The 15,041-nt window shown below is 39.8% G+C and overlaps 1 protein-coding gene across 1 annotated transcript in view; it reads left to right on the top strand.

Moving 5' to 3' along the window:
* The window catches only part of LOC138025483 (uncharacterized), a 32,017-nt gene that overhangs the window by 10,348 nt on the left and 6,628 nt on the right, over positions 1-15,041 (top strand). The window contains exons 7-13 of the mRNA XM_068872684.1: positions 247-449; positions 4,912-5,056; positions 6,603-6,857; positions 7,470-7,716; positions 8,453-8,671; positions 8,789-9,083; positions 9,549-10,101. Coding sequence (XP_068728785.1) covers positions 247-449; positions 4,912-5,056; positions 6,603-6,857; positions 7,470-7,716; positions 8,453-8,671; positions 8,789-9,083; positions 9,549-10,101 — 1,917 coding nt within the window. The remainder of the gene's footprint in view (positions 1-246; positions 450-4,911; positions 5,057-6,602; positions 6,858-7,469; positions 7,717-8,452; positions 8,672-8,788; positions 9,084-9,548; positions 10,102-15,041) is intronic.

The raw sequence follows: 15,041 nt of genomic DNA, 5'->3' as shown, positions 1-15,041 counted from the left end.
CCGAAGATATCGAGCAGAAGCTATCGTAAATGAGCATCAAAGTGACGAGAATAATGTAGAAGAGCACCTCCGATTTCTTCGACGCCTTCGACGGGCAGGCGTCCGAACAACAATAGTCAGAAGACCGGCGAAAGAAAAGCTAAGCCTACAAGCAATCCAGTAGCCCCCCAAAAACCCTAAGAAGTTTGCCTGGTCACCCGAAGCTGCGAGGTGCTTTTAAAGTACGTGAAAGAATTCAAAACGCAGTGCGAGTACAACGCAACTGACTTTGAAGCCGACCTAGCAAGCTTGTATACAGAAGGACGCCGCTGCATGGCCATTGACTATCCTGAAGATTTTGACCCAGAAAGTGTCTCAGAACCCGGCAAAGATATAAAAGACATGGATGCCAGAGAGTACGAAGAATACCGAAAAGAATTAGAAGCCCAAAAAGCAAAAATACGAAGTGGGTATCAAAGAATCAAAGAAAAAATAAAAAGCGTCCGACAGGACTATCGCAACGCCGTGAAAAAAGGCACAAGAAGCGGCATAACGCTAGCCCTACCCCCGGGGTGACCCTTGCTTGTCGAGTTTGCATGTAAAGGAGGACTATGTTTTGACACTTCTGGTTGGCTGACCCTCTTAGGAGGGTGACCCTGTCTCCATGTAAACAGGCCCTTAAAAGGAAGAAAAATATCTATGACGTATAAATTTTATCAGCAAAAGATATTGTTGCGTAATATATGCAGGGTATTTACATATTTCCTCAAACAGAAGACAGCTAAATGGAAAATAAAATGTCACATATTTTGTGAGCTTGCTCCATCGTGATTTGTCGTGCTTCAGTCATAGGTTTCCCTGTTAATTGTTGTTTTTCCTATTTTAAAAAAAATGATAAATTTGTCCAACTCAGCAACTGAGTATCACTTGATTGATTGATTCTAATGGAAGGGAAGAGTTGAACATTTCTGGGAGCTATTCCTCAATCCAAACTAAAAAGAAAGCCTGAAAACATGATTTTTGAAATATCTTGTCCTAAACCTCAATGACGCAATTCGATTCCGACGCAAATTTTATCAGGTAAATAAATTAAGCTGACCCACGATTTGCTAGGACCAGACTATAACTAACAACAACAAGTCTTGGGAGGAAACCAAAATTCGATTTTAAGCACAAAATAATGACGCACCTCTGCACGGATTCAGAGAAAAAGCTGTTCTATTTTCTGAGGTACTTCTCACCACCACAGTGATCAACCTTTTTTCAAAATTATGTTTCAACCTTGATTTTAGTTTAAAAAGGATATGGATTGTACTAGTGAACAAAACGCGCCAAGATCAGAAACAATAACTTGATAAACCACCGCTTGACGGGAAGTCGAAGAGGCAGAGACTATTAGCTGCCAGCATCCGTGCAGCACGACCTTTGATGCAAAATTATCTTGACTCCTGAAAAAAAGGAAACTACCTGATAAGAATGAAGTCGTACAGACACTACTTTTAACCTGGTCACAGTGAAAAAAACTAACAGAAGGATTTACAGGGACAAAAATGGATACTATTTTATCTTTGTAATGTGGGTCGATGTTCAATAGCAAGGTCATCAAATCCTCTCAGTCGGAACTGACCCAAACAAGAAAAGGAAGATAGTAATCAGTAAAACATGATTATCGGTTCTGATTATGCACTCAGAAGTCTCATCAATAGTAGATTCATTGTGACGCCGTCACGACTGACTGGAGTTAAATTGCTGTATTATTTGTACTTTAATTTATGTGACACAACACTGGGTTAAAAAGAATTCAGAGTAACCAGTCCCCATTTGAGGCTCAAACTATCTCTTGATGGTCGGGGAAAACATGTCAAGTTGCTCGGCGTCACGCCTTAGTCAGCCTCCCACCTCAGATGGGCAGTGTAAGCCCTTTTTTGTAAATCAGTGGAAATTTTTGCCTTCAGCATTTTAATCGTTGGTTCAAGATATGTGGTCACCAACTATTTTCTCCTTTTCCGAGTAATATCTTTTTATTGGATTAAAGACGAAACCTCAATTACTAAGCAACTTTCATCCAAATTTGGGAGTATCAGACACAAGTGCAGGCGATTGCAATAACATGATCACTGCAGCGGGCAAAAAAAAGCTTCTTATTACGGTGGCCGTGTCTTTAACAGCTTTCAATTTGTGGAACCGTGCAACAATAGTAGCGTATGACACTCAACTAGATGGAAGCAACCTGTTACGTGGTGGACTAAAATACGACACCTTGAATAATAGTAATAATAATTTATTGATTAATTTCTAGAGCGCATCTTACCTAACATGACTATGATCAAATGAATCAAGGTGGTAGTTTCTACAAAAACTGTGGTGCTGTGGGAAAGTAGTATACAAAAATTTGGTTTTATCAACGGAGTTGATAATGTAAATTGCCACCGTACAGAGATTCTAAAAGCTGACGTTTCGAGCGTTAGCCCTTCGCTCTAGCGACGAAGGGCTAACGCTCGAAACGTCAGTGGCCAATCAAAATGTATGGCAATGACTACTAATACATTAAAAAATATATAAAATATGGTAAAAACTTATTGATAAATAATTAGCGAAAGTATTATTAAAATCTCTGTTAAGTATAGGCATGTCTTAAAAGAAAGGTCTTAAGGTGAGCTTTAAAACTATTTACACAAGTGATTGATCGAAGCTCACTAGGCAGAGAGTTCCACAAATGACGGCGCTGCGACGGCGAATGCCCGATCTCCTAGCGTGGCCTTAGATTTCACTGATGGCATAGCTAGAAGTAAAGTATTAGAACCCCTGAGATTATAGCATGTCTTGACACTTGTTAAGGACTGTAGATACTGAGGCTCGAGGCCGTGTAACGCCTTAAACGTGAGGAAAAGTACCTTGGAGCCTGATAGGCAACCCGATAGCCAACCAATCCAAATCGCGCATTATTAAATATTGGCGTAAAATGACAAATCCTTGGCGCATTACATACCAGCCTAGCAGAAGCATTCAGAACTCTCTGAATTTTCGCAAGCTGGTTGTTTGGCAGTCCATACAATAGGCTATTGCAATAATCGACGCGGGACGTTATGAAAGCATGGGCTAACGTCCCCGTAGTTTCTTGAGATAAATACTTGCGTATGCGTCGAATATTACGCAGGTCAGTGGTAAAATGCAAAACAAAGCTTTCTGATATGGCTAGACATATTGAGCTGTGAATCGAACCATGATCCGAGGTTTCTGACTACCGGAACAGGACTCACATTAGCAGGGCCCACCTTAATATTATGGATATATTAACTTTCGCTAGCTGTTGTTGAAGGTGAATTCAGTTCATGTCAGTTGGTGGTCACTCAGATAGAAAAGGATTTTAATATGAACCCAACAAGAACACGATCTCGTCTAGAAAAGTCTCTTTTTACTATATATGGAAAGACGTACAGCGGACTGGACATTTTCTATTCAAAACCTGACCACGATTATCTCTTTATTTGATATTAAAAATGATACAAAGGCGAATGAATTCACGTCACAGAAACTTCGGGACAAATCCGAACGCAATCTTGTAGGATCAATGAGATTGTCTGGGAGTGCGGAAATTAGTGTCGTAATTTCCGATTTAGACAACAAGTCCCTCCTTATCGCCAACTGAACCAAATCCATGAGATGTGAAGCACACAGATATTACACCTTACATCTTTCTACTGATAATACTGGCGTATTAAATCATAATTTTACAACGTTAAATCAATAAATGATTTTATTTAAAACAGTTTTTTGCACACCTTTTCCCTAGCAACAACAAGCCGAGCGACCTTGACTGGTAAACAAATATAAAAGAAACGCATTATTTATGTTGAAAATGGTTAGATGTGTTGAAGGGAAAGTTTCGTGACAAACCAGATATGGTAATTAAGTCATTGTTAACTACACCTTTGGCGGCCTTTTTCGTTGTTTTGTGTTGTTTTCGTTAATTTAAGCAAGAGATTTCTAAACAAGCTTTTTCAAACTTTTACAAAGATCCGGCTTAATCTCGACTTTCAGTAATCAGTTGCGAAAGTAAGGCACAATTGTTCAGGTTCACGCGATGTTTATGATCAATACTATTAAAAGATAATTTAATATGTGAAAGAAATTTTTAAAAGTGGCCTGTGATTTTAGACTTTACACCATTGGGCAGGTGTTTGTTTTTTGTTAAACGTGGATAAATCCGGTTACGAGTAACAGTTCCCAACGTGGCCTTGAGCATATTACCTGTTGATATTTTAGAGATACGAAAATCTACTTGAGCATCAAAACAAAACTTATCTCTTAGCAGGACCAATTTTTTTACTCAAACCGAGCAGAAAGGAAAAGGATGTACTCGTACCTAGCCTGATAAGGTAGTTTGTGGATATCTGAACCTGTCATCAGTTGGCGGTTTAGTTTTCGCTCTCGGCCGGCTTAGGGTGGTATTAATTAAAAACCCGTCCAATTGTTCATTAGTTTGGGGCAGATCATTTTGGATATGCAAAGGAGAACAGAAACGGAGACAATACGCGGTCAACACAACACTTAAAGGCGTAGACAGACAATCAGTCAAGCACAACCAATTAATTGCTTTTCTTGATTTTACTGGAGTCATCAATGACCTCAAGGTCAAGTACGACTAACGTGAGACGCATCATCATGAATCATGAGCACGTCATGTGTGTCCCTGCCACGCGAAAAATGGAACATTTCCATATATGGATGTAAATTAACAACCAGATAAAGGATCATGTTACGCTTTAGCACTTCCGCTGAGAATGGTGTACACTCCCTTTTCAACGCAGTGACGGAAACGATGTTGCTGTTGCGGAGGAGTTGGCCGGTTATATAAAGGGGTCGCTAACTCAGTTTAAGGCAACATAGTCGGAACTGCCATCTCCAAATCATCTAAGGATAAACACGAAGAACACCCATGGCACCCGGAAAGAATTTCGGCCCTCTCGACACGAGAACTGCCTATGCTATCTTCGCAGCAATTTTTTGCATTGTTTGTTTACAGAATCTGGTTGAGAGCAGCCCAGTTAGCTCAAAACTTGTAGCCGGAGGAATAGTAAGTGACTTTTCCCTCATATCATTGTATAATTAATTCCTCGATAAAAACCCAGTCGCACTTTTCTTGCCATAAGTGATCGGCACGCTTCCCGGCAAAACAAGGGGAAAATTTCTTGTTCTTTTTTTACAATTTAATGAAGCAGCTTTGAGGCAAAATTTAGTCGCTTCACATTGTGTCCTTTTAGCGAAAATTCCCAGACTATGTAACTTAAAACATTTACGTCATTAAGTTGATAAAAGATCCAAAGCGAATCGTCTTGCAGATACCCAGCTGAACCGGGGGTCACGTAAAGTGAAACAGGAATTTTACTGTCGAAAAGGAATGTAATACCTCATCTTAATTCCGTTGACCTTAAACTTATCTGTTGTCTCGATAACTATGAATAATGTTTTGGAGAACGTTAACAAAACATTGTGGGAACATTGAAAAAATATTTTGTTAGTTTTTCGGTGTTTTTGTTAAGGAAGCGTTAACATTTTCGGGGGCAAAATTAAAAGGCGCAGGCCTCATCAGTGAAAGCGGGTTTGTGTGGTAAAATATCAGCGCCCAGCTAATAAATTTTTAAACATCGTATGAATGCGACTGCGTTTGGTGATTTATGGGCACGAGTGATTTTTTGAAAGTTAATAATAACTACTTAATAACAGAGAGTGAGGTCAATACAGCAATACAATACAGCCTTGCCGTATCGACCGAGCGACAGTGAGGTTAATACAGCAGCAAGGCTGAGGTTTGAGATTTTGCTGTAACGACCGAACGGCCGAGGTTATTGAGTTGTTTATTATATGGCTAACAGAACGGTTCTAAAGCGGAAGAAAAACTAATTTGCTGAATCGATAATCGGCCCGTGGGTATTACCCTAGCACTTAGCTGCTCTTATCCAATCAGAGCGAGCGTTATATCGGCCAGAAACACTAGCCATATAATAAAATGTAGGTTACTGATCAAGCTTTTTCAGTCAAGGTGGCTGGATATTGGCCAAGTTCTTTTTTTTGCGTGTTTATGAGTCGAGGTACATAAACACGCAATAAAGAGAACGAGGCCAATATCCAGCCATCTTGACCGAAAAAGCTTGGTCAATACAGGATTTATTACATGAGGTAAAACACCAAAAAAATATCTTTGATCTTGCGGGACTAAGCGAGAAATCCCGAGCGGCAAGATAGCTCCATCTTGCCCGCTCGGGTCACAATCACAGCGCGAGACGTAAAATGTGACGAGCTGAATTTTTCAATTCGCATCAGATTTGAATAAAGTAAAACTGACACCTGAAAAAGATGAACAAAAAAATAGTAGCCGTTTTTTTTAAGTTTGAAAAAAGACTTTGTTTATCTGTTCATGGTTTTAAAAAAGATTGAGGCCCGAACTAATATGAATTCGTCATTCCAACAATTCTTTGATAACTTTCTGGCGACACTGTAAGTTGCAAAGAGAGAAAAATATTGTGATTTGAAAATTATGTTACTTGTGCCTTTGACACTGAGAAGATGTGATGAGAGGGGAAGAGATAGATTTTCTGATTTGGGCCTTTGTTGCTTTGTAGGACTGGTTGACAAGATACGGATATTTAGTGAATGATGACCCTAGAACTGGAAATCTCAGAAGTCAACAAGACTTGGAAAAATCCATCAAAATGCTTCAACGTTATGCTGGGTTAAAAGAAACAGGCCAGATGGATGCTGATACAATCAAGCTGATGGGCAAATCTCGCTGTGGAGTGTCAGATTTTGGCAGGTCTGACAACAACAAACGGAGGAAGAAGCGATTCACTTTGCAAGGCTCATATTGGCAAAAAAAAGTATGTTTGCACCCTGAAGAAGTGTCTGTAAAGAAATACGTCGTATCAGCGACTCGATGGACACAATACAAGCTCAATCTATTATCCTCTCTATTCTCTTACGAACAATGTTCCTGGTTTGATAAAACCAGATTTATGTAATCGCAAAGTCAGCCGTGGCTTTCAAAGGCTCGTGACGAGGTATATTTTTCGTAACTGATCCCATATACCCAAAATTTTGATCCCTGAACCCGCAAAAATTTGATCCCCGATGGGGACACCACGAAAAACATTGCAAAGCCCGATCCCGCGGGTTGTGATTCCAGGGGCCTGTTTCTCAAAAGTCCCGAAACTCGGGTGTCACAATTCCCTTTGTAACTCAAGAACGGAGAGGACTTAAGTCGTCAAACTTCCCAGTCATTTTTCTTTTTGTTACCTTGAAATCATGTTAAAAGATCGGCTCTCCAAAACAAGCGGTTTTCGGGACTTTCGAGAAACGGGCCCCAGATCCCGGGGCTGTGATCCCTGATCCCGGCCCTTTTCAGGCCTTTGATCCCTTATCCCATATACCTCGTTACGACCCTGCTTTCAAGTTAGGGTTAAGCTAAAACATAGTTGTTTCATTTATGACAGGATCTTACGTACAGAATCAAGTCCTTTACAAATGACCTTTCACAAGGAGAACAGCGACAAATTTTCAAGAAATCATTTGATTTGTGGTCCAAGGCCACTAACTTGAGAATCAAAGAGGATAGCCAACTTGCAGACAAGGATGTGGATATTCTCATCAAATTTGATGGAGGACATCACGGGGATGCGTATCCATTTGACGGACAAGGAGGAACTCTGGCACATGCCTTCTATCCACATAACAATTTAGGTGAGTGACTATAAAACCGAACAATCAATCACACTGTCAAACCGGCAAACACCAAAACAAATCAGTGAAGTTGAGGTTTTAAAACCTTTGCAAAAACCGTTGGTCGATAAGTCTTGCCATGCGTTGGATCAGAGAAGATCGTAATCAGTCAAAATTGATTAAAAAAATATTTATGAAAGTCAAGTGGACTACTGCACGACTGATAAAACAACACGAAAATGTATTTTTAACGATATTTCGGCTGGCATTGGCCTGCTGAAATATCAAAACAAACATAATCCATGTCTTTGTCGCGGGGGCACACGCGAAAGCAGCCACTTCACTCACAAGTAACACCTCAGGAAGATAAATTTTTGCAAATAAAACGTCCTCGCATATGCACCCTGTATTCTATCTGTAAAAGAAGTACATTCAACGATGAAATGATATACGAAATGGATCATATATGAACTGCGGATATGAAATCATGGGAACATTTGAACCCACAATGACCGGCTCCCAACGTCAGAGGCTTCATGGCTCGGTTGGTTTGAGCGTCGCGCCGGTATCGCGAGGTCACGGGTTCAAACCCCGTTGAAGTCCTGAATTTTTCAGGCTTCTTTACGCAATTGCAAAAATTGCGTTCATAACTGCGAGGATCATAGCTTCACTAGAAGTATATTCGTAAACTTAATCTGGCATTTTAAATGACAATTAGCTCACAACGTTTTATTTGTTATTTTATTACTCGTTTCAGGCCTTTCCGGTGACGCTCATTTTGACGATGATGAGCGATTTACGACTGGAACAAGTAATGGCATCAATTTAGATTGGGTGGCGGTACACGAGTTTGGTCACAGTTTGGGTCTGGAACATTCTAATGTACGCGACTCAATCATGTATCCTTGGTACAAAGGCTATCTTCCAAACATTCAGCTCACCAATGATGACACTAAGGGCATTCAGGCTCTTTATGGTAAGTCAAGGGAAAAAATTGCAAAAACTGGTGTTACTAATCCCCCAAGAAGTATAATTTATACAGTAATAAAACCGCAAAAGAAAAACAACATTTCCCGTACATTCCTTCTTTCAGGTAAACCTTCGACCCAAACACCGACAAATGGCGTCACAGACAAACCAACGCCAACCGAACCTACCATACCTGTTGAAAATGATGTGTGTTCGATACCCTATTACGACACGTTCTTTCTGGCTCCAGATGGAAAAACTTATGCAATAAAGGGCACCCAGTACTGGATCATATCATCTAGAACAGGGTTAGAGAGTGGGCCTCATAAAGTTACTGACCTGTGGGAGGGCCTGCCTCAAAAAGTAGATGCCGCTTATAAGAGGAGCTCTCATCGTCTTGTTTTCTTTAGTGGTTCTAGGTAAGTGGTATTACCTGTCTCGTTTTATACTAAGGAAACATGAATTTTACTTTTAAAACGTGTATAAGTCGCAAGAAGAGTCAAGTCTGGTCTTTTTTAACTTCGATAAAAGCTGTCGTTCCTAGATTAAACCTGTTTTAAGTGAGGCAAAGCCATTTTCATTTGGAACCCAATTTTACACTCGACCTATGAAAGTAAAGACTTGTTTCCTTCATTTTATAGTAATTAGAAAGACGTAGATTCGCGGACGACGACAAACAACAAATGATTAGCTGCCTCTTGTGACAGCGGCGATAAAATCGTGAAATTTTTTTTTTCTTCTGCCAAACCTATTTGCTCGATAGCTAAAGCTAACATGCGACGGAAGAAATGGACTGATACTTAGAACTACGAAACTATATTGACCTGAAAACGACTGAGAAGGAAGTAATGTTGTAACTTAATTTTTCCTTTTTCTAATTACAGATACTGGCAGTACTTCTATGACAGCAGTCGCAGGCGGTACATAAGTGAGGACAAGGCAAGTTCGATTACTGCCTACGGGCTAACTATGGATATGGCAGATATGGATGCTGTGTTTACATGGGGGAGGAACGGAAGAACGTACTTTTTTAAAGGAAACCAGTATTGGCGTTTTTACGGAAACAAGATTGACTATGGCTACCCCAAGAACATAAGAGCTTGGAAAGGACTTCCAAGCAAAATTAATGCAGCTATGAAATGGAGAAACGGCATATCTTATTTCTTCGCTGAAGGGAAGTATTACAGATTTGATGACATAGCAATTAAAGTGAAAGATGGTTATCCGAGGAGTATCGCTCTCGTGTGGATGCGATGTGAAAAGGACAATTTGATGGTCACAGATCCAATCTACACGACATCAGATGGCAACAATGACGCATCGATTGCCACTCCACAAGCCGCCGGGAAAGGCTGCCCTTGCCAGTGCTCCTCTGGCTCAACGATAATCTCAAGTAGTCTTGTCGTGCTGTTTTCTTTGGTGGTGTTTGCTTCCAAAGTAAACCTTTGAGTAATTCAATCAAGTTATTGTTAAAAACTTGACAAAAAACTGGACGTTTTTCACTAGATTTATAACCCTTGAGGTACGTCGTAAGAAAACGAAAGATGAAAAGTTGTCCAAGGATACCAGCAAACTCGGCAAGAGTGTTAAATCAAGTTACTGTTCGAGACCGTTTCGAAATGATCATACATTAGTTTCTGCAGTATTTTACGATATTTTCCGTGTACATAGTAACATAGATTCACCGTAGATAGGGGACACTAGTTCTTTGTTTTAGTCCCTCAGGTTTTATTTTTGTGCAAATTCTGGGTAACAATGTATGATTGCCGATAAAAATTAATATATTGTAAGGTTGTTATTAATACTATTTATGATCCGCAGACCGAGATGTTTATATACTTCTAATTTTGCATAGTTATGAGTCAGTTAAATTAAACTGATTAAAAAAAACGCAACCTCTTCCGCAATTGCCATCTTGTAATACCCAAGGCTTTAATCTCGTGCTCCTTTCTACTCCACCCCTTCCCCTCTCCGGCCGCCGTCGTCTCCGATCGAACCCAGCAGATTGCGTTGCACATAGATAGTTTATGGTGTTAAGATCAGCCTGACAGACGAACTTAAGAAGAATGGCAACCCGTTGTTTGCGTAGCTGGCTACGCGGTACGCAGAAACTAATAAATTCAAGTTGACGTATGTAATTTATTCAAAAGAGAATTTCTCGTTCTTAAGGCGTGATTCGCGAATTAAGCAGTGATCGATTGTGAATTTTACGGTTCGGTTAACTACATTTTTCACAAGGTCGTGTGAAGAAAATAGCACTCGTTTACTGATTAAGCCTAAGCGCTCTTTTCAGTGATTAGGCATAAACTCTCTTTTAACATTTTAGCTTTCATTTACGGTTCCGTTAACTACATTTTTCACGAGATCATATCACTGCGTACCGCGTAGCCAACTTCTTCGCCCATATGAACCATGTGACGGTTAGCCCTACTAACAGAATGGGCCCACAAAAGGACAGAGAAAAACTCTGACCAGGGTGGGAATTGTTCATTGCCGTGACTTTGACATCTCCAGTTCCCACGGCCTGCTCCAGTCTGACCTTGTAGCTCAGTCGGTAGAGCAGCGGTGATCTAACCCTAACCCTAACCCATATGAACCATGTGAGCGTTAGCCCTACAAATGGAAATGGGCCCACAAAGGACAGAGAAAAACTCTGACCAGGGTGGGAATTTATGGGTATCCATCCCCACCAAAATGCAAACTTTTTGTTCTTAAACCCAAAGCTTGGGTGGACTTCATTTACCGGACCAAAGTGGCGGAAGACAAAAGACAAATGTTTGAATTTGTAATTGCGAGTTTAAATTGCAAGATAGAATGCTTGAATTGAAGGTTTAGATTTAAGAACAACAACTTTACCCATATGAATTGAACCCACGATCTTTGGATTAGACTTCAAGATCTTCTCGGACACTGATAAGTACTGTAAACCGAAGGTCTGGTCTGTTGGTCTATATGGGAGCATCTTTCACTTGCGTAGCGAGCAATCTCCCCAAAGTCGTCGCCCAAACAGAAGGGAGCGACTGATACATGTACGTTACCACTCTTCCACCGACGCCGTACCACAGTTTTGACCAACCACTTCATTTGCGCAAACACGTTGAGCCACGAAGCCGGGTCGCCGCGTAGCCCACTAGATATGAAGACACATAGCCCCGGTTTTCGGTGCACTCAGCAGTTACTCCTTCATTTTGGTGTAGTTGATTCAGTGGAAACTGGACGTCAGTTTGCAAAATGAGGAGCAAACGTCACTTAGATGCTGTTTCGTCTGAGACCCTTTATTGTCAGTTCAGCAAGACCAGACGATTCTTTCTACAATAGAAGTCCTTTAATGGTTTGTACCTTTAATACATACCTAACAAATATACCTTACTTTCTTTCGTGACCCATGTGGGTCAAATTAGAAACCGATTAAATGTGTTTCGTTAATCCTTAAAGCACAAAACTAAAAATAACCCTACTAATTTACAAGAACAATTCTTGACACAAAATGATGGGTAATAATAATTATTATTTTCAGATCACACCAAACTCACACACCAGCTACCAATTTTGTAGAAATGCCATCAGATCATTGGGATCGGAAGCAGCATCAACAGAAAGTCCAGTAATTTCCTGAAAACATCAATGAAACAAGAAAAATCCATTTTGTTTAACAGTATGGTGTAGATTGTCATAATAATAACTGTTATTTTCACTTGACGAATTTCAGTGTTTATACGTTTCAGTTGCCAAGACATACAGATTCCATTCTCACTGATATTTTTGTTGTTTACACTTTAATACCTTAAGTTATGGTTTGAGGATTAATATGACAACTCAGTTAAATCCCTTTGAGCCGGCAATTACTTAAGTCTCTCTCCACTGAAAATAATTCTACTGGGAATTATATAAATATAAGAAAAATATGGACAAGTGATGGCCTTTTGAGAGAAAAGAGATGAGGTTCATTTGGATTTCGAAGAACATCATTTTCCAAAAATAATGCATAAGAGATCATACTTACATTTTCATTAGCTGATGAACCCCTGGACTCTTGTGATTCTGCAGCAGTTTCCCCCATCTGAGGTATAGGGTCATTCAGCAATGGTGACATGAAACTGGTTTTAGTTTCTTGACGAGGTGTTTCAGAGGTGAGATTCATTTTTGTTGCACCTTGTTTTGGCGGTGTGCCCAACGACGCCGCGGGAAGACTTGATTTGCTGCCTTTTGGAGGAGTTGCGGTCGCAAGGCTTGATTTGCTACCTTTAGGAGGGGTCGTTGATAATAGGCTTGATTTACTTCCTTTTGGGGGCGTGGTTGATATTAGACTTGCTTTGCTTCCTTTAGGAGGTGTAGTGGATACAAGACTAGCCTTGCTCCCTTTAGGCGCTGAAGACAATGATGACAAACTTGCTTTACTTCCCTGAGCACTATTGGTGACACTGTGCTTTGAACCATCAAACGTAAATTCTTTTCTTGATAATGGCTCTGATCCAGGTATGCTCCCACCTATGACTTGTACCTTTAGATCTTGTTTCAAGCTCATTGTAGAGTGCTTGTCTTTTAAACTCAGCAGTAGACATTGTATTGATTTCTGTACGATCAGATTCTAAAGCCAACTTCAACCTTTCTTCAAGTTCTCCTTCTTCCAACAAAGACAGGTCTTGTTGACTCTGATAGCGTTAGAAAATATAATTTCAAAATTAGAAAAATAAGGAACCTGTGGTAATTATGTAGATATTGATGGCATTTAACCATTGACTCTCAGGAGTGAGATTTTACTCTGTCTGACGCCAGACGATTTTACTCGTCATGGATATTTCAAACTGCACGCAAACACTCAGGGTTTCTAAATAACCGAGGAGAAAGTGCTGGCTTGGTAATCATTATGGCATTTGCAAATGAATGGACACTCCAGCCTTCTTGTATAAGGAAGACATTTACCATTTCCCTTATCTGAGAACCCCAACCCACCCTATTTGCCAAAGAGAAGGGAATGGAGTTCTTTGTGTAGTGGTCTGTCCTCTGTGTTGTTTCATGGTTGGGAAGATACAGAGTATCCACTTCCAAGGTGATACTAGCTACTAAACAATATGAGAGTAAACAAAGCTGTAAAATGAAGTATGACATAAATAATAATAATAATAATAATAATAATAATAATCATAATAATCATAATCATAAACATTTCTAACGCACCAAAAACGATAAAATATTCTGCCTTGATATGTAATAGATAAAATATGAGCGGGAGACCTTTATAGGCATTTAAAACGGTTGGACGTGAGTATTTTATCTTACTTGTGAAATGAAACAATAGAATGTGCTTGTCATGTTAATCACGCGGGTGTGGAGCTGTCCCATAAGAGTTTGCAAATACTCAGCACTGAATTAGGCAATTCATTTTCATAGAGCTTTTGTAGTAGAAACATGGCTGGTCGGTTTAGCTCTCCAAAGGGTAAAAAAAAAGAAGAGACCAGCAACACAATACAACACTAAATGGTGCAGAAAAGTCTTGGACGAATGGCAGCGATGACGGCAAAATACATGTGCAATGTCAGAACTTGTTGCAGTGGCCGGTCTCTAATGTGAAGATGTTCAAAATCTGACCGTTTCACTGGAGCACATGTCACCAAATACACTATATTTTTGGTTGAGCAAGTTCGTTTGTGAAGTGGCCAATCAAAATGGAGAGCGTTATCCACCCAATTCGCTTTATTCATTAATTTGTGCGGTTACCTAACTGTCATTTGTGTGAGACTGGAGGAGAGGATGCATTAAATGTTCTCAACAAAGTTGACAACAGGCAAGTAAATTGTTATGTAATAGTTGTGATTGAAATGTCAAACTTGCAAAAATTAAAAAAAAGAATCATGTTAATTTAACCTAAAAACTAGTATAAAACAATGTATCGGGTAGCGAACAAGGAAGTGAAACATCCAGGAAGAGCAGACAAACGGAAGCACAAGGAGAACCTTGCATCCTTGGCCTTATTTGATATTAAAAATGATACAAAGGCGAATGAATTCACGTCACAGAAACTTCCGGACAAATCCGAACGCAGCCTTGTAGAATCAATGAGATTGTCTGGGAGTGCGGAAATTAGTGTCGTAATTTCCGATTTAGACAACAAGTCCCTTATGGCCAACTGAACCAAATCCATGAGATGTGAAGCACACAGATATTACACCTTACATCTTTCTACTGATAATACTGGCGTATTAAATCATAATTTTACAACGTTAAATCAATAAATGATTTTATTTAAAATAGTTTTTTGCACACCTTTTCCCTAGCAACAACAAGCCGAGCGACCTTGACTGGTAAACAAATATAAAAGAAACGCATTATTTATGTTGAAAATGGTTAGATGTGTTGAAGGGAAAGTTTCGTGACAA

Source organism: Montipora capricornis, chromosome 12 (assembly GCF_036669925.1).
Source record: "Montipora capricornis isolate CH-2021 chromosome 12, ASM3666992v2, whole genome shotgun sequence".
NCBI lineage: Eukaryota > Metazoa > Cnidaria > Anthozoa > Scleractinia > Acroporidae > Montipora > Montipora capricornis.
This window is presented reverse-complemented; position numbering and strand designations above follow the sequence as displayed.